This window comes from Gorilla gorilla, chromosome 10 (genome assembly GCF_029281585.2).
Source record: "Gorilla gorilla gorilla isolate KB3781 chromosome 10, NHGRI_mGorGor1-v2.1_pri, whole genome shotgun sequence".
Classification (NCBI taxonomy): Eukaryota; Metazoa; Chordata; class Mammalia; order Primates; family Hominidae; genus Gorilla; species Gorilla gorilla.
Window position 1 is genome coordinate 116,796,736 of NC_073234.2, and position 20,812 is coordinate 116,817,547.

At 40.8% G+C, this 20,812-nt stretch overlaps 1 protein-coding gene across 1 annotated transcript in view; it reads left to right on the forward strand.

The window, feature by feature from the left end:
- Positions 1 to 15,409, forward strand: part of UTP20 (UTP20 small subunit processome component) — a 108,466-nt gene extending 93,057 nt beyond the window's left edge. Inside the window, exons 52-62 of the mRNA XM_031000985.3 lie at positions 1,957 to 2,036; positions 2,474 to 2,543; positions 2,658 to 2,840; positions 3,576 to 3,707; positions 4,391 to 4,523; positions 8,160 to 8,347; positions 9,932 to 10,003; positions 11,832 to 12,104; positions 12,334 to 12,460; positions 14,373 to 14,518; positions 14,758 to 15,409. Of these exons, the coding sequence (XP_030856845.2) occupies positions 1,957 to 2,036; positions 2,474 to 2,543; positions 2,658 to 2,840; positions 3,576 to 3,707; positions 4,391 to 4,523; positions 8,160 to 8,347; positions 9,932 to 10,003; positions 11,832 to 12,104; positions 12,334 to 12,460; positions 14,373 to 14,518; positions 14,758 to 14,913 (1,560 nt within the window). The 3' untranslated portion in view covers positions 14,914 to 15,409. The remainder of the gene's footprint in view (positions 1 to 1,956; positions 2,037 to 2,473; positions 2,544 to 2,657; positions 2,841 to 3,575; positions 3,708 to 4,390; positions 4,524 to 8,159; positions 8,348 to 9,931; positions 10,004 to 11,831; positions 12,105 to 12,333; positions 12,461 to 14,372; positions 14,519 to 14,757) is intronic.
- The last annotated feature ends 5,403 nt before the right edge of the window (positions 15,410 to 20,812 follow it).

Sequence of the window (20,812 nt, forward strand, 5' to 3'; positions counted from 1 at the left end):
GTGGCAGAGGTGTCAACATTGGCTGAATTCTGAAGACTACCTTGTGTCATATTGTTGCTTTATGCTGAGACTTGGGCATCCTGGTGCAGGTGGTCAGGGGAGGCTTTTCTGGGGACTGACAGGCAGGCCAAAATTTGAAGGAAGAAAAAGGCTTAGCTTTCAAGGTGAGGGGGCAGTAGAGGCTTGAGGTGAGTGAGAGCTTAGCTTGGTTGAGGAACTCAACACAGGTAAGTGAATTGAGGGGTGGGGAGCCAGGTTGGGCAGGACCTTGTGGTCTTGTTAAAGATTTGGGGCTGGCCGGGCGCGGTGGCTCACGCCTGTAATCCCAGCACTTTGGGAGGCTGAGGCGGGCGGATCACGAGGTCAGGAGATCAAGACCATCCTGGCTAACACAGTGAAACCCCGTCTCTACTAAAAAATACAAAAAATTAGCCGGGCGTGGTGGCGGGCGCCTGTAGTCCCAGCTACGCGGGAGGCTGAGGCAGGAGAATGGCGTGAACCCGGGAGGCGGAGCTTGCAGTGAGCCGAGATCGCGCCACTGCACTCCAGCCTGGGCGACAGAGCGAGACTCCGTCTCAAAAAAAAAAAAAAAGATTTGGGGCTTTGTTCTTTTTTTTTTTTTTTTGAGACGGAGTCTCACTCTGTCGCCAGGCTGGAGTGCAGTGGCGCGATCTCGGCTCACTGCCACCTCCACCTCCCAGGTTCAAGTGATTCTCCTGCCTCAGCCTCCTGAGTAGCTAGGACTACAGGCATGCACCATCACGCCCAGCTAATTTTTGTATTTTTAGTAGAGATGAGGTTTCACCATGTTGGCCAGGATGGTCTTGATCTCTTCACCTCGTGATCCACCCACCTTGGCCTCCCAAAATGCTGGGATTACAGGCGTGAGCCATGGCGCCTGGTGGGGCTTTGTTCTAAGAATAGTAAGGAGCTATTTAAATCCTTAGGGAGAGGAGTGATAGGATCAGGTTTATATCTATACATCTGTCAATCTCTAATTTTATGAGCACATACTGTGCCCAAAGAGGTGACGGTCTAAGTTGGAAATGGGAACTCAGGGTTGCAGGTGGGTTTGGGCTGCTGAGGAGGCCAGGGTGGAAGGGAAGATGCATGTCTCTGGAAATAATTGCTTGGCCACTATTAGGAAGACGAAGGGTCAGCTGCTATTAAGCACTAGCTGTGTGCCTGGCACTTTAAATGCATGACCTCTGTTTACAGGTACCCTTCAGAAGAAATGGTATCCCCATTTTACCGTGAGGGAAAGGCAGGCCTTGGAAACTTGAATGATGTTGCTTAGTTCTCACAGTTTATTAATAAAGGAGGCTAGATACCATAGTGGTTTGAAAGTGCAGCCTTTGGACACAGACTAGGCATGGAATTCTGGCAGTGTCACATGAACAAGTTTCTTATTGTCTCGGCCAACTTCATTCCCTTCAACTAGAAAATGGGCTATTATCACGAACTTCTTAAGGGAATGATGAGATTTAACTGAGAAACACTTAATGCAGTGCTTGGCACATAGAGGGTTTTTAGTAAATGCATTAGTTATTATTATCAGTATTGATATTATCACTATGTTGTTATTCTTGTTGAAGGGGAGATACCAGATTGGACCACAGTCCATACTGTGGTACACCTGTCACCACCTGTCACAGAGAGATCAGCTTCCAACCTGTGGGCTTAGATTTGTAGTCTTAAACCACAGTGCCAGTGGCAGGCCAGGGCTTGCCTCTGTCAGGCACATAGGGCAGGACCAGATAAATGGTGGGAGAAATGAAGGGTCACAGTTGCCTATTGACTTCATAGGCAGATTTAGCTGGAGTGCATTGGAAAGCCTGATTGATTGCCATTCTGTAAAGTTTTTATAACCTACCAGTGAGTTCCAGAAAGCAGCTTAGGAAACAGGAATACTAGAGGTGAGATCCAAATAATCATCTGTGTGACTTTTGTTCCTAGGTTTTTCTGAAATATATTCTTGACTATCCCCTGGGTGACAAATTGAGACCAAACTTGGAATTCATGCTCGCTCAACTGAAGTAAGCTTAAGCTATTAACTACACAGGGGCGGAGGGTAGTTTCTTCTTTCCCTTTAACATGGCGGCTGTCTTAAAAAGGATGGGGCCTAAGTATAATGGTACATTCTCTGAGCATACTGTTATATGACTCATTGACTTGATAATCAGACATTGTGCTTGGCTTCATATAGCCGTTCTCTGAGTTGCTTTTCAATCTAGTTTAACCGTTGATTGTCATAAGAGTCCACTTAGGAGAATGTTGAAATCTGACACACTTACATTTAAAACTGTACAGTGATAGCTTAATGGATACATACAAGCATTAAAATTAGGAAAACAGAGCATTTTCCATTTTTTTAAGAAGTAAACTGACACCTTGATACAATATTTTCATTTTTTAAATAATTATTTGTAAATTTAGAAGATACTAACAAATCCACCTAATGTCCTTCCCCTAGTTACGAACATGAGACCGGGAGAGAGTCCACCTTGGAAATGATCGCCTATCTCTTTGACACGTTCCCTCAGGTACTATGACCCCAGAGATAAGCCCTGTGACTCCTGGAAGTCCTCAGTCCCCCTTTGCTAGAGCATCTGTAGGAATTCCACTCTGAGTGCTCACACATGCCTCTTTTCTTTTAGGGGCTGCTCCATGAGAACTGCGGAATGTTCTTTATCCCTCTTTGTCTAATGACGATCAATGATGACTCTGCCACGTGCAAAAAGATGGCATCCATGACAATCAAGTCCCTACTTGGTAAAATCAGCCTCGAGAAAAAAGATTGGCTGTTTGATATGGTTACCACTTGGTTTGGAGCAAAAAAGGTGTGCGTTGCTTTTAGTCACAGTTCAGTGACAAGTCTTAGCTTTGGGGATCATAGTTTAAGTAAGAATATATGTCATACACTGTTGAATTGGCTTTTTTCCCAAATAGTGTTATTTTTGTCTGATTATGCAAATAGTATATTCTTAAAGTTTCCCAAAATGTAAGAAGTTATAAAAAGTAATATAAAAATCACCCGTATTCCTACTATGTTATTGTTAGGAAAGTATTCCACTACATGAATGTAATATAATTTACTTAACCAGCTCCTAATGATGAATACGTTTGTTTCCAATTTTGCATATTTGATTACTTAAATGTAATTTTTATCCTTTTATTCACTTGGTACCTCTGCCACCATCATTGTTGGCCCATCTTTGTGAAACATAAACAACATGTGCCCTGTGTTAATGAGTAACTTGTTGCATACCCACTTAATGTGGGGTGGGCATGAGACTTCTTTCCATTTCCTTTTAATTAAAAATGGAAAAAAAAATTAAAGTATTCACTGGATAATAATAATGCCTCTTTTTAAAATGTTATTCTTGAGTGTAAAAATTTCCCCACATTTTGTATATTGGCCATCAAAGCTCCATAATTTACTGATTTCTGGCATCAGAAAGAAATGTTTATTTTCTCTGAATGTTGAGGAAAAAATAATGCCCACCTTTATTTTACAGTTTCAGTAAAGGCCTCCCAAGTTCTCTTGACATTGTCTTGTGGTTTATTTTTGCTAGCGCTTAAATAGACAACTTGCTGCCCTGATCTGTGGCTTGTTTGTGGAAAGTGAAGGAGTTGATTTTGAGAAAAGACTTGGAACTGTCCTTCCTGTGATTGAAAAGGAAATTGATCCTGAAAACTTTAAAGATGTAAGTAATTTGCTAGGGAATAAAACTTTTCTAACTTATAGTTTCACTTGAGGTAATGTAGCTAACAGATTAGATATCAGCTTATAGGTTAAATATTTATATTTATAGCTATAGCTATTTATAGCTAATCAATTAAATATTTGTGTTCAAACAGTGTCCTTTATCATAAAAGCAAAAATTCAGTGTAATTGGAACTTTTTAAAATGAGCATTATAGCCAGGCATGGTAGCGCATGCCTGTATTTCCACCTTTTCAGGAGGCTGAGGCAGGAGGACCGTTCCACTGTACTCCAGCCTGGCTAACAGAGCAAGACCCTGACTCAAAAAAAAATGGGGGGTTGGGGGATTAAAGTTAAAGTATCTTCATGGTATATGAAGATCAAAGGTTCTCAACTCAGGCGATTTTGCCCCCCCAGGTGACATTTGGCAATGTCTGGAAACATTTTTGATTGTCACAACTGGAGGGTGGAGGTGCTACTGGGATCTAGGGCATAAAGGAGCAGGGATGCTGGTAACATCCTACAGTGCACATGGCAGCCCCCACAGGAAAGGATCATCTGGCCCACAATGTCAGGAGTGCCGAGGGAGGTTCAGAAACGGGTGGATTGACGTGCTGGAGTAAAATTGTCCATCAGATACTTTCAGATTGTTGTTTTCATTGATTTACATCCGTCTTGTTTTTAGATCATGGAAGAAACTGAAGAAAAAGCTGCAGATCGCCTTCTGTTTAGTTTTCTTACACTGATAACTAAACTTATCAAGGAATGTAATATTATTCAGTTTACCAAACCCGCTGAGACTTTGAGTAAAATCTGGAGTAAGTATTTCCTTTTTTATTTAAATCAAACACATTTGTTGTCATAGAATTACTGAAAGTAGATTTGAGAAATTCGAATATGAATACTTCAGAAAGTATACAATGTCAGGAAAAGAGTCCATGAGAAAAAACTTAAAAGGTTCTGTCAGAGTGATCACAGTGAAAATGTTCCCTTCGGAAAAAAAACGTATCTGTGATTTCATAAGTAAACCTTTGAAAGTAAACCTTTCAAAGTCCTGTTTGGTACTTAATAATTTCAGATATGTGTCTCTTTTTTTCCTATTTATTTATTTTCCCTCAGGTACAACTGACAAGTAAAAACTGTATATATTTATGGTGTACAATGTATTGTTTTGATGTATGTACTTGTGGTCTATATTTCCATCCAGTCTTTCTTTTTGTTCAGTAGGCATAGGGTTTTTTTGAGAGGTTGCTTAGTTCCATATAAACTTTGATATCCTGTTTGTACCTAAGTAAGTATATTACTATCTATAAGACACCTAGTAGATATCCTTTTAAATAGCTATATAGTAGTCCATTATGTACATATGCCATTATTTACTAAATGATTTCACAAGTTGTCACACAGTTGCACATCACCTAACAATAGAGATACATTCTGAGAAATATATTGTTATGGGATTTTGTTGTTTGAACTTCGTAACAGTACACTTAGACAAATCTAGATGGTATAGCCTATTACACCCCTAGACTATATGGTCCAGCCTGTTGCTAAAAACCTTTACAACATGTACTGTAATGAACACTGTAGGCATTCGTAACAGGGTCATTGTGAATCTAAACACAGCCAAAAATAGAAAGGGTACAGTAAAAATACAGTGTGTATTTTTTTTTAATGAGTAGTGCCAAACTGTTTTATAATCTTATGGAACCACTTTTTTGTTTGTTTGTTTGTTTTTTGAGACAGTGTCTCGCTCTGTCACCCAGACTGGAGTGCAATGGCACGATCTCAGCGCACTGCAACCTCCTCCGCCTTCCGGACTCAAGTGATTCTTCCGCCTCAGCCTCCCAAGTAGCTGGGATTACAGGCATATGCTACCACACCAGCTAATTTTTGTATTTTTGTAGAGATGGGGTTTCACCATGTTGGCCAGGCTGGTCTTGAACTCCTGACCTCAGGTGATCCACCCGCCTCGACCTCCCAAAGTGCTGGGATTACAGGTGTGAGCCACCACACCTGGCTAATTTTTGTATTTCTGTAGAGACGGGTTTCACCATGTTAGCCAGGCTGGTCTTGAACTCCTGACCTCAGGTGATCCACCTGCCTCAGCCTCCCAAAGTGCTAGGATTACAGGCATGAGCCACTGTGCCCAGCCGGGACCACGTCTTATGTGGTCTGTTGTTAACTGAAATAAAGTATTCACCTGGTTTAAGAGCCAGAACTCAGATTTGTGAGAAATAACAAGGTTACTGTATGACCTTCTCAGGTGTGGCTTCATTGCAACATGGCCAGATTATTACAAAGATTCATGTAGATCAAAAGTAAAAACATGTCTATGAAATATAGCAGTAAAGACTAAAACTGAGATATGACATGGTTAATCCATCCTGTTCCCCAAAACCCACATTATAAAACTTTTTCTTTTGAGATGGAGTCTCACTCTGTCACCAGGCTGGAGTGCAGTTGTGCGATCTCAGCTCACTGCAACCTTTGCCTCCCGGGTTCAAGCAATTATTCTGCCTCAGCCTCCTGAGTAGCTGGGACTACAGGCGCATGCCACCGTGCCCAGCTAATTTTTGTATTTTTTTGTAGAGACAGGTTTTCACCGTGTTGGCCAGGATGGTCTCCATCTCTTGACCTCGTGATCCACCTGCCTCGGCCTCCCAAAGTGCTGGGATTACAGGCATGAGGCACCACACCCAGCCTAAAACTTTTTTTTCTTTTCTTTTTCCTTTACACGGAGGGGAGATAACAGCAGGGAAGGGGAAGTTTGGGTCTCAATGGAGTGGTGGTCACTGGAGAGGGGTCACACTCAAGGCCAAGGTTTCTTCAAAGATAATTTTTAGACCATTAGTGTAGTCAGACTTTTAATTTGCTTATTTAGCATGCCCATCTTCCATTATATGTTTAAGTCCTTTACCAGCATTGGGAAATAAGATTAATACTGTCTGTGCTGCCTCCTAAGAACTTTGTTGATGGTTAAATGAGATCATGTTCATGAAAATGTTAGGGTCTCAGCTGGGCATGGAGGCTCATGCCTGTCATCCCAGCACTTTGGGAGGCTGAGGCTTACAGATTGCTTAAGCTCAGGAGTTCGAGACCAGCATGGGCAACATGGTGAAACCCCATCTCTATAAAAAATAACTTTCTGAGTATGGTGTATGGAGAATGGCCACGTAGCCAAATGCTGAAGAATTAAGAGTTTGAAGGTCAGATCAAGCTAGGGCCCAGGCCTGGCTCTGCCTGTTATAGCTTAGCATGTCACACAGCCTTTCTGGAACACTTGTTTCTTCATCTGTAAGATGGAAATTATAATTCCAACGTCACAGAATTGTTATGAGGTCTAAATGAGATAATACATGTAACACAATTAGCCCTGTCCCTGGCATATAGAAAACCTTCAGTAAGTAAATGATAGCTTTACAGGCAGCTACTTGGAGCCACCAATTCTATTGATTAGAAACAAGCCTGTACCTATATACATACTTACATTACTCACTTTAGAAAATGTAACTGTTGGCCAGGCACAGTGGCTCACACCTGTAATCCCAGCACTTTGGAAGGCTGAGGCAAGTGGATCACTTAAGGAGTTTGAGACCAGCCTGGCCAACATGATGAAACCCTGTCTCTACTAAAAATACAAAAATTAGCTGGGTGTGGTGGTGAGTACCTGTAGTAGCAGTTACTCAGGAGGCTGAGGCAGGGGGATTGCTTGAACCCAGGAGGCAGAGGTTGTAGTGAGCCGAGAGTACACCACTGCATTCCAGCCTGGGCAATGGGAATGAAACCCTGTCGCAAAAAAAAAAAAAAAGAAAAAGAAAAAAAAGAAAATGTAACTGTTAATGTCACCTTATCTCCCTTGAATCTGAAACTAGTTCTTACGGAACTGGTCTGTTTGAGGGCTGTTTATACCCCATTAGAGTCATTTAACCACTCTAGGAGTTGGTTTTCTAGTCGTTTCCAGTACCTCTCCCACCTCACTTCTCTCTAGCTCCTGTGAGCTTCTAAGAAGCAAGGACTATTTGTCTTTTTCTAAATTGATACATAATTATGCCTACTTATGGGGTATCTATGATATTTTGATACATGCATACAATGTCCAATGATCCAATTGGGGTAATGAGAATATCCTTCCCCTTGAACATTTATTCTCTGTGTTGGGAACATTTCAAATCTTCCAGCTATTTTGAAATGTACAGTACATCAGTGTTAACTATAGTCACCCTACTGTGCTGTCCAACACTAAACTTATTCCTTCTATCTAATTCTATTTTTGTACACATTAACCAATCTCTTTTCATCCCCTGCCCCCACTTCCCAGCCATTGGCTTATTTTGTTCATCTTTGGTTCCCCACTCCAAACACATAATACTCTGTAAATGCTTAACTTAGTCATATTTACCTCTAATCAGGAAGGCCATGTGTCATCCATGAATGCTTTTTGGTTCCCTTAGGTCATGTGCATTCTCACCTGAGACATCCACACAACTGGGTGTGGCTCACAGCAGCCCAGATTTTTGGGTTACTCTTTGCCTCTTGCCAGCCAGAGGAGCTTATTCAAAAATGGAATACCAAAAAGACCAAAAAACACCTCCCAGAACCTGTAGCAATCAAGTTCCTAGCCAGTGACCTTGACCAAAAGGTAAGGTTTCTCTCAAACCTTTTCCTTCCCTCGTGACTGTAAGATGTTCCTTCTGGTTCATGTAACTATCTTCGGGCCAGCCCTTGGGAGAAACTCTTCCAACCAACAATTTGTTGTACAGGTGAATCAATAGGAATATTAGTCACTGGAGAGGGGTGACTCTCAAGGCCAGGGTTTTTTCAAAGATAATTTTTAGACCATTAGTGTAGTCAGACTTTTAATTTGCTTATTTAGCATGCTCATCTTCCATTATATGTTTAAGTTTTTTTTTTTTCTTTTCTGAGATGGAGTCTCACTCTGTCACCCAGGCTGGCGTGCAGTGGTGTGATCTCGGGTCACTGCAACCTCTGCCTCCCGAATTCAAGGGATTCTTCTGCCTCAGCCTCCCGGGTACCTGGGATTACAGGCACACGCCACCACGCCCAGCTAATAAGTTCTTTATCGGCATTGGAAAATAAGATTAATACTGTCTGTTTTGCCTCCTAATAACCTTGTTGATGATGTAAATGAGATCACGTTCATGAAAATGTCAGGGTCCAGGCCAGGCATGGTGATTCACATCTGTCATCCCAGCACTTTAGGAGGCTGAGGCAAGCAGATCACTTGAGCTCAGGAGTTCGAGACTAGCCTGGGCAACATGGTGAAAACCTATCTCTACAAAAAATACAGAAATTAGCTGGGCATGGTGGTGTACACCTGTAGTCCTAGCTACTTGGGAGACTTACATAGGGGGATCACCTGAGCCTGGGGAGGTCAAGGTTACAGTGGGCTGTGATCAGGCCACTGCACTCCAGTCTGGGCAAGTCCGAGATCTTATCTCAAAAAAAGAAAAAGAAAGAAAGAAAAGAAAAGAAAATGTTAGGGGCCATGATATGTGTGTCTCTGGTTTCCTAGGTCCTAGCACAATGCCTCACTCATAGTGGAACCCCATAAATATTGAATGAGTGGAGGGTAGAAGGGAAGAAAAGAGGAAGAAAAAAATATTGGACGGTAGTAAAGTGCTCTACTAGTAATGTAGAGGATTGGCCGGGCGCGGTGGCTCATGCCTGTAATCCCAACACGTTGGGAGGCCGAGGTGGGTGGATCACCTGAGGTCAGGAGTTCGAGACCAGCCTGGCCAACATGGTGAAACCCCATCGCTACTAAAAATACAAAAAATTAGCCGCATGTGGTGGTAGGCGCCTGTAATCCCAGCTACTTGGGAGGCTGAGGCAGGAGAATTGCTTGACCCCAGGAAGCAGAGGTTGCAGTGAGCCGAGATCACTCCACTGCAGTCCAGCCCGGGCCACAGAGTGAGACTCTATCTTAAAAAAAAAAAAAAAAAAAAAAAATGTAGAGGATTATTACCTGTTTCTCCCCAGAATGTGAAAGTATCCCATTTATTTGGGATGAAATGCTTAGGGCAGGTAGAAGGGAGCAGTATACCACTTCTGGTCATGAACCTTTCCTCTCCAAATCTATACAGGTGGTCATTCAGAGCAAAATCCAGTATGTTAGTTGTATTATAGTTATTATGTTTAGCTTTTTAAAAACAATCAGAAATGTCCTGTGTTTTGTCTACCAATGTCCATTTTCTTTTCACAGATGAAAAGTATCTCTCTCGCCTCTTGCCATCAATTGCATTCCAAATTCTTGGATCAGTCTCTAGGAGAACAGGTAAGAATTGTAGTTCTCCCAGTTTAAAAGAAGGGGCCGGCTGGGCATGGTGGCTCGCGCCTGTAATCCCAGCACTTTGAGAGGCCGAGGCGGCCAGATCACCTGAGGTCAGGAGTTCGAGATGAGCCTGGCCAACATGGCGAAACCCCATCATCTCTACTAAAAATACAAAAAAATTAGCAGGGCGTGGTTGTGGGTGCCTGTAATCTGAGCTACTCGGGAGGCTGAGGCAGGGAGAATTGCTTGAACGTGGGAGGCGGAGGATGCAGTAAACCGAAATCACGCCACTGCACTCCATCCTAGGTGACAGAGCGAGACTCCATCCCAGAAATAAAGAAGGGGCCTATTCTATCAACAGTCTAAGCTTACATTTGTTATTTTGTTTTGTTTTGAACCTATCTTAATGCTTGGGGGATTAGATGAAATACAGATATACACTCAAATATATGTTCAAATACACATATGTCTTGTCAACGCTGGGTCCGTATTGGGATTACTCTTTGCTCCATTTAAAATTCCCAATAAGGGTCTGGATGCGGTGACTCACGCCTATAATCCCAGCACTTTGGGAGGCTGAGGCAGGTGGATCACTTGAGGCCAGGAGTTCAAGACCATCTTGGCCAACATGGTGAAACTTCATCTCTACTAAAAAGACAAAAATTAGCTGGGCGTGGTGGCGCATGCCTGTAGTCTCAGCTACACAGGAGGCTGAGGCAAGGGACTCACTTGAACTGGGGAGGCAGAGGTTGCACTAAGCTGAAATCACCACACTGCACTCCAGCCTGGGCAACAGAGCTAGACTCTGTATCAAAAAAAAAAAAAAAAGAGAGAGAGAAATAGTTATTTCTATGTAGAATGGCAGAAGGAATTTAATGGAGGTAGAGATGAAAGCTGTTGTTAAAAATGTAAAATGGGGCTGGTGTGGTGACTCTCACCGGTAACATCAGCACTTCGGGAGGCCGAGATGAGCAGATCTCTCGAGGCCAGGAGTTCAAGACCAGCCTGGCCAACATGGTGAAACCCTGTCTCTACTAAAAATACAAAAATTAGCTGAGCACAGTAGCCTGTAGTCCCAGTTGCTGGGGTGGCTGAGGCATGAGAATTGCTTGAACCCAGAGGCAGAGGTTTCATTGAGCCGAGATCGCACCACTGCACTCCCGCCTGGGTGACAAAGTGAGACTGTGTCTCAAAAAATACCCAAAAAACAAAACAAAACAAAAAATGTAAATGGAGGGCCTAGAAGGAAATTGTTTCCTTATTCTGTGTGACTTTAAAGGGTAGAACTAGTCCAGATAGATCAAAGTTACATGGAAATGGGTTTGGATGCCCTATGAGGAAGAACTTAAGAATGATCTAGGCCAGGCACCGTGGCTCACACCTGTAATCACAGCACTTTGGGAAGCTGAAGCGGGCAGATCACCTGAGGTCAGGAGTTTGAGACCAGCCTGGCCAACATGGCGAAACCCCGTCTCTACTAAAAGTATAAAAATTAGCCAGGCATGGTGGTGCACGCCTGTAATCCCAGCTTCTCAGGAGGCTGAGGCATGAGAATCATTTAAACCTGGGAGGGGGAAGTCACAGTGAGCCGAGATTGCACCACTGCCCTCAGCCTGGGTAACAGAGTGAGGCTCTGTCTTTAAAAAAAAAAAAAAAAGGAATGATCTAAAAATGGAGCCATCATCATTTAATAGTCGTTAAATAGTTGTAATGCCTAGTTTGTTTTTGTTTTCTAATTGTAGAATACCTATTTTAGCTTATGCTCTACTAAGCCTTATTTATTTCAAAATCAATGTCCAATTTCTTCCCCCACCCCGTTTTTTTTTTAAAGGTTGTTAAGAATTTGTTGTTCGTAGCCAAAGTCTTGTATTTACTGGAACTTTATTGTGAAGATAAGCAAAGTAAGATAAAAGAAGACCTGGAAGAACAAGAAACTTTAGAAGATGGTGTGGCCTGTGCAGATGAGAAGGCGGAGTCTGACGGAGAAGAGAAGGAAGAGGTGAAGGAAGAGCTCGGCAGGCCGGCCACGCTGCTGTGGTTGATCCAGAAGCTGTCCCGGATTGCAAAACTGGAAGCTGCTTATTCGCCGAGAAACCCCTTAAAGGTGCGATGAATGCACAGAATGACTGAGAGTAGTCATTTCTCTTTAAAAAGTATTTTAATGATATTAGTGATCCTCCTAAGTCCCTAGAAACTTTATCTTTGAACCCCAAACTGCAGCAATAACATCCGTCCCAAAATAGACTGAGCCCTGTTTTCTCAATTAATGCTGTGTCTATGATTGAGTGCTAAAGAGAAGTATTTCAAATGAAAAAAATGATCTGTACTTTCAGAGAACATGCATCTTTAAGTTCCTCGGCGCCGTAGCAATGGATCTTGGGATAGACAAGGTAAAGCCGTATCTCCCAATGATCATAGCTCCTTTGTTTCGAGAACTGAACAGCACCTATTCAGAGCAAGGTAACCCTGCCTCGTCTGTTCTCCTGCCTTTTGCACATGAGGATTTCTAACTTCTCTCCTGAATGTTTCCTTCTTCCTTTCTGTCCTCCCTCCCTGCCTGAGATTTATTTTTATTTATATATATATTTTTAATTATATATTATATACTTATATATGTTTATATTTATATATATATATATATATATATACACACACACACACATACATTTAAAAAAGAGAGAGAGACGAATAGTGGTCTATGTTATGCCAGGCTGGTCTTGGTCTCAAACTCCTGGCATCAAGCAGTCTTCCAACCTCAGCCTCCCAAAGTGTTGAGACTATAGAAGTGAGCTACTGTACCCAGCCAGAGTTTATTTTTAAAAAGAAAACTTATATCAAGATAATTAACAAATAGGCATATTTGTATTATATTTGATTGCCCTCTTCTGTATGCTTTCTGCTGTCCCAGAAAGAATGTTTCTCACATAAAAGATGATGCTTTATCCTCAACATAGATTAAATAGTCAAAGAAAACTATGGTTCAGGGTAGTTTTAAACCTCATAGCACAATGAATAATAATGAACAATAAAATGTCATTACATTCTCATCTTAAAAATTATAGGCTGGGCGTAGTGGCTCACGCCTGTAATCCCACACTTTGGGAAGCCAAGGTGGGAGGATCACTTGAGCCCAGAAGTTCAAGACCAGCCTGGGCGACATGGCAAAACCCCATCTCTACAAAAGATACAAAAATTAGCTGGGTGTGGTGGTGCACACCTATAATTGCAGCTACTTAGGAGGCTGAGGTGGGGGGATCTCTTGAGGCTGTGAGGTCTTCAGTGAGCTGTGATTGCACCACTGCACTCCTGCCTGAGCAACAGAGTGAGACACTGTCTCAAAAAAAAGATTATATGGCAAAAATATAAGTATTATCATTTTTATATGAAATAGTTTTAAAATATCATTTTAACATTTCTTCTTTTTCCTTGCCTGATACATTTCCCTCACTTATTCTAATTGTTGGTAATAACAGGTAAAGAGGGAACTGGGGGCAGGAAGGAAAGGAGGTAAAGTGAATGTTCAGAGTTTGAAAATAAAACAAATGAAGCAAATGTCAAAGCAAGAGCTTTTACAGTCCTACAACCTTGAGAGAAAGTTTCCTCACTCTTACAAAGGAAAAAGCAATGGTAAAGGTTGAGGCTGCTGACAAAAGCAGGTTCAGGTGTGCTTTGGTTCAACCCAGTCAACATTTAATGAGCATCTAATATCTGCCAGGCACTAGGGATTCAACAGCAGGAAAGTTTTCAAGAAGCTTGTGATCTAGAACAGATGTCCTGAGCTCCTGTGAAATTGAAATCGGGGGTTATTTGTATATAGGGGTGAGTGGCAGAGAGGGGTGGGAGAAATGGCTTTTTTGTCAACTTCACAAAGGAGGCTTTGACACTCCCCCGCCAAAAAAAAAAAAAAGTTACTGTGGGCAGAGCTAAGCCTCTGTGACCCATCATGGATTAGAGAGGGAATCTCACTTTTCCCCCCATCTGCAAGAGCTCAACAGGTAAACAGAGGTAATTCAAAATGTTTCTGTCAAGGTCCCAAGTTACTTTAATGTCTTCAGGGCCAGGTTTCCGCTGGGAAGTGGGCCTCATGTTCTCTGATTTCTTATTGCATCCTGGGTGAGGTGGTGGCTGGAGTGCTATGTCTAGCATTGCTGGTTTCCCCATCCCAGGAACATAGAGGCTAGTTTTATATCAGTGTTTAATGTTGAAGTAACAGTGATAATGCTGCAAGAGTTTAAATTTTTTTTTGTCTTATTTGGGGTTTCTTGCCAGATCAGTAGCTGGATATAAATGTTGTACATATTGTTGATTTTGTTGATGTTCAAATGTGTCCTTTCCTACCTGTCTCTGATCATTACTCTTTGTGTGTGATTAGATCCTTTGCTGAAGAATCTATCCCAGGAAATCATAGAATTACTCAAAAAGCTGGTTGGGCTTGAGAGCTTCTCATTAGCCTTTGCCTCTGTACAGAAACAGGCTAATGAGAAAAGGGCACTCCGGAAAAAGAGGAAGGCCCTGGAGGTAAGTTTGCTCTTTGAAAATATGGCATGTTCATTGGACTTGATAACTACTAAGTGTGCATGTTTGTGTCACACTTACACTTAGGGAGGATCAAGGGTTTGAGCGGTTGGGGACTTTATAGCTGGGACTTCAGATTTTCTTTAATGAGCATGTGTTTTTTACATTTATTTCTGTATTTGATTCTTATTGGTTTAACATTTACTTTAAAAGTAATATAAAATTTCTATTCTCTTTTCCAGTTTGTAACTAATCCTGATATTGCTGCCAAGAAAAAAATGAAGAAACACAAAAATAAAAGTGAAGCAAAGAAGAGAAAGATAGAGTTCCTGCGTCCAGGATATAAGGCCAAGAGACAAAAAAGTCATAGCCTGAAAGATTTAGCAATGGTGGAGTAATGTTTCCCTGTGCTGATACAAGCATGAACTTTCTGGAATATTCTGCTAGTCTGAAATTACAGCAGGTTGTCTGGGGTAGCGGGGAGGGTTTTTTTTTTTTTTTTTTTTTGAGACAAGGTCTCACTCTGTCACCCAAGGTGGAGTGCAGTCACGACATCACAGCTCACTGCAGTCTCAACCTGGGTTCAAGTGATCCTCTCACCTCAGCCTCCCAAGTAGTTGTGCCTCCTAGGCACACACCACTATGCCCGGCAAATTTTTTGTATTTTGTATTTTTTGTAGAAACAGGATTTCGCCATGTTGGCCAGGCTGGTCTCGAACACCTGGGCTCAACTGATCCGCCTGCCTCGGCCTCCCAAAGTGCTGGGATTACAGGTGTGAGCCACCCTGCTCAACCAGGTTTTATTATTTAAGTTAAACTTTGGATAGATTGTATAATATATAGTTTAATGTAATCATGCTCATATTTTTTAAATAAATAAAACACTTTATACTACTGCTGGGTCTTCACTGTCTAAAAAGCATGTGACACTAGTCAGAGTTTAAAATATAATTTGTAAATAAAAGGATACATTTTTAAATAGCAAGAAAAAATGTAGAAGTTAGCAATTAATCAAACAAAAGATTTGCAAATACTGCTCTATAGTACTTGCTAAAATTTTAGGAAAAGGCAGTAAGAAAGATCTGCACAAACAGAATTATAACCATGTTCATGGCTAGGAAGATTCAGGATCATAAAATGCTACTTTTTCCCAAGTTGATCCCTTTGGTTAAATGTGTATCTGAGCAAAATCCCAAGAGTTCTTCACGTTAACCCAACAAGCTAATTCTAAAATGTATATGGAAGATACTAAGCCGAGAATAACCATGACACTCTCACAAAAGTAGAACAGGATGAGGGGCTTGCCCTATTGGATATCAAAAGTAAGACACAAAAACTATCTATAGAGAGAACGTGTAATAAATCCTACTTCATTAAGAACTTCTGCTTAGGAAAAAACACCAACTGCGACATGGCATACAACACATACTGTTAAACAATTAGTAGTACCAGGACATATAATGAATACTGATGAATCAACACAGATAATCTAGTGGAAAAAGTGGCAAAAGAGAGAAATGAGCATTGCACAAAAGGAGAAACATAAATGGTCCTTAAACATTGTTAGCTGATATGGCTGTAACTTTTTTTTTTTAAGTATTATGCACTGCTTGGTAAGTCATTACATTGAGACCCCCAAGTGCCACCCTGGCTACATGAAGTTCTTAGATTTACATACCTTCTCACACCAGAAGTTAAAGTATACCTGGACTAGTCGGAGTCCTACTGTACTAGCTATGTCTAGTTGTTAAATTGTTTGAGTCACTCCTGTATTTAGCCTCATTAGTAATTAGCAAAATGCCAGTTATCACCAGAATTAGATTCCATTTTGAAATCATCAGATTGATAAAGCTGACAATACCAAGTGCTGGCAAGCATGGTGGAGCCATAGGAAATCTTATAAACCACTTTGGAAAGCAGTTTGACATTATCTTGTAAACCTGAAGACAGGTATACTCCCTGATCCCGAGTTCCACTCCTAGAGAAACCATGAACCATGGATCTGAAGAATGTTCTTGAACCATTGCTAAAAGTCAAGAACTAGAAGCAATCCAAGTGTCCTTCCACAAGAGAACAAATAAAATGGTTTATTCATATACTGAAATAAAGTAGCGGAAATCAGCTAATTATATATATATATATAAATACAGATGATATTCTAGAAACAATGTTGAGTGGGGGGAAAAGAAAAATTAGAGTTGAATACCACTGTAATAAAATTTTGTGTACATATATAAAGCTGTAGAAAAAAATTAACGATTTCAAAGTTTTCAGGATAGAAGGTACTTCTGAGAAGGAATAGGATCAAGGGAGAAGAACACGGTGGGGTTGGAGGACTTAAACTGTCCTCATAATGTTCAGTGTCTTACATTTGGTGCCAGATTTCCAAGTTTATAATGCTTCATTACATTACTTTCTGTACATAAAATATTTCCTGATAACATTTTCTAACGTTCGGCCAAAACCACATTAATACAAAGTTATTAGTACAAAGAAAACAGGTGGTTTCTTTGAAACTTTACTTTGAAGGCAAATTGGATAAAGAGTCAAGACCCATCAGTGTGTTGTATTCAGGAAACCCATCTCACATGCAGAGACACACATAGGCTCAAAATAAAAGGATGGAGGAAGATCTACCAAGCAAATGGAAAACAAAAAAAGGCAGGGGTTGCAATCCTAGTCTCTGATTAAACAGACTTTAAACCAACAAAGATCAAAAGAGACAAAGAAGGCCATTACATAATGGTAAAGGGATCAATTCAACAAGAAGAGCTAACTATCCTAAATATATATGCATCCAATACAGGAGCACCCAGATTCATAAAGCAAGTCCTTAGTGACCTACAAAGAGACTTAGACTCCCACACATTAATAATGGGAGACTTTAACACCCCACTGTCAACATTAGACAGATCGAGACAGAAAGTCAACAAGCATACCCAGGAATTGAACTCAGCTCTGCACCAAGCGGACCTAATAGACATCTACAGAACTCTCCACCCCAAATCAACAGAATATTCATTTTTTTCAGCACCACACCACACCTATTCCAAAATTGACCACACAGTTGGAAGTAAAGCTCTCCTCAGCAAATGTAAAAGAACAGAAATTATAACAAACTATCTCTCAGACCACAGTGCAATCAAACTAGAACTCAGGATTAAGAAACTCACTCAAAACTGCTCAACTACATGGAAACTGAACAACCTGCTCCTGAATGACTACTGGGTACATAACGAAATGAAGGCAGAAATAAAGATGTTCTTTGAAACCAACGAGAACAAAGACACAACATACCAGAATCTCTGGGATGCATTCAAAGCAGTGTGTAGAGGGAAATTCATAGCACTAAATGCCCACAAGAGAAAGCAGGAAAGATCCAAAATTGACACCCTAACATCACAATTAAAAGAACTAGAAAAGCAAGAGCAAACACATTCAAAAGCTAGCAGAAGGCAAGAAATAACTAAAATCAGAGCAGAACTGAAGGAAACAGAGACACAAAAAACCCTTCAAAAAATTCATGAATCCAGGAGTTGTTTTTTTGAAAGGATCAACAAAATTGATAGACCGCTAGCAAGACTAATAAAGAAAAAAAGAGAGAAGAATCAAACAGATGCAATAAAAAATGATAAAGGGGATATCACCACCGATCCCACAGAAATACAAACTACCATCAGAGAATACTACAAACACCTCTATGCAAATAAACTAGAAAATCTAGAAGAAATGGATAAATTCCTCGACACATACACTCTCCCAAGACTAAACCAGGAAGAAGTTGAATCTCTGAATAGACCAATAACAGGAGCTGAAATTGTGGCAATAATCAATAGCTTACCAACCAAAAAGAGTCCAGGACCAGATGGATTCACAGCCAAATTCTACCAGAGGTACAAGGAGGAACTGGTACCATTCCTTCTGAAACTATTCCAATCAATAGAAAAAGAGGGAATCCTCCCTAACTCATTTTATGAGGCCAGCATCATCCTGATACCAAAGCCTGGCAGAGACACAACAAAAAAAGAGAATTTTAGACTAATATCCTTGATGAACATTGATGCAAAAATCCTCAATAAAATACTGGCAAACCGAATCCAGCAGCACATCAAAAAGTTTATCCACCATGATCAAGCGGGCTTCATCCCTGGGATGCAAGGCTGGTTCAATATACACAAATCAATCAATGTAATCCAGCATATAAACAGAACCAAAGACAAAAACCACATGATTATCTCAATAGATGCAGAAAAGGCCTTTGACAAAATTCAACAACCCTTCATGCTAAAAACTCTCAATAAATTAGGTATTGATGGGACGTAGCTCAAAATAATAAGAGCTATCTATGACAAACCCACAGCCAATATCATACTGAATGGGCAAAAACTGGAAGCGTTCCCTTTGAAAACTGGCACAAGACAGGGATGCCCTCTCTCACCACTCCTATTCAACATAGTGTTGGAAGTTCTGGCCAGGGCAATTAGGCAGGAGAAGGAAATAAAGGGTATCCAATTAGGAAAAGAGGAAGTCAAATTATCCCTGTTTGCAGACGACATGATTGTATATCTAGAATACCCCATTGTCTCTGCCCAAAATCTCCTTAAGCTGATAAGCAACTTCAGCAAAGTCTCAGGATACAAAATCAATGTCCAAAAATCACAAGGATTCTTATACACCAATAACAGACAAACAGAGAGCCAAATCATGAGTGAACTCCCATTCACAATTGCTTCAAAGAGAATAAAATACCTAGGAATCCACCTTACAAGGGACATGAAGTACCTCTTCAAGGAGAACTACAAACCACTGCTCAATGAAATAAAAGAGGATACAAACAAATGGAAGAACATTCCGTGCTCATGGGTAGGAAGAATCAATATCGTGAAAATGGCCATATTGCCCAAGGTAATGTATAGATTCAATGCCATCCCCATCAAGCTACCAATGACTTTCTTCACAGAATTGGAAAAAACTACTTTAAAGTTCATATGGAACCAAAAAAGAGCCCGCATCGCCAAGTCAATCCTAAGCCAAAAGAACAAAGCTGCAGGCATCACGCTACCTGACTTTAAACTATACTACAAGGCTACAGTAACCAAAACAGCATGGTAGTGGTACCAAAACAGAGATATAGATCAATGGAACAGAACAGAGCCCTCAGAAATAACGCCACATATCTACAACTATCTGATCTTTGACAAACCTGAGAAAAACAAGCAATGGGGAAAGGATTTCCTATTTAATAAATGGTGCTGGGAAAACTGGCTAGCCATATGTAGAAAGCTGAAACTGGATCCCTTCCTTACACCTTATACAAAAATCTATTCAAGATGGATTAAAGACTTAAACGTTAGACCTAAAACCATAAAAATCCTAGAAGAAAACCTAGGCATTACCATTCAGGACATAGGCACGGGCAAGGACTTCATGTCTAAAACACCAAAAGCAATGGCATCAAAAGCCAAAATTGACAAATGGGATCTAATTAAACTAAAGAGCTTCTGCACAGCAAAAGAAACTACCATCAGAGTGAATAGGCAACCCACAAAACGGGAGAAAATTTTCGCAACCTACTCATCTGACAAAGGGCTAATATCCAGAATCTACAATGAACTCAAACAAATTTACGAGAAAAAAACAAACAACCCCATCAAAAAGTGGGCAAAGGACATGAACAGACACTTCTGAAAAGAAGACATTTATGCAGCCAAAAAACACATGAAAAAATGCTCCCCATCACTGGCCATCAGAGAAATGCAAATCAAAACCACTATGAGATATCATCTCACACCAGTTAGAATGGCAATCATTAAAAAGTCAGGAAACAACAGGTGCTGGAGAGGATGTGGAGAAATAGGAACACTTTTACACTGTTGGTGGGACTGTAAACTAGTTCAACCACTGTGGAAGTCAGTGTGGTGATTCCTCAGGGATCTAGAACTAGAAATACCATTTGACCCAGCCATCCCATTACTGGGTATATACCCAAAGGACTATAAATCATGCTGCTATAAAGACACATGCACACGTATGTTTATTGTGGCACTATTCACAATAGCAAAGACTTGGAACCAACCCAAACGTCCAATGATAGACTGGATTAAGAAAATGTGGCACATATACACCATGGAATACTATGCAGCCATAAAAAATGATGAGTTCATGTCCTTTGTAGGGACATGGATGAAACTGGAAATCATCATTCTCAGTAAACTATCGCAAGAACAAAAAACCAAACACCGCATATTCTCACTCATAGGTGGGAATTGAACAATGAGAACACATGGACACAGAAAG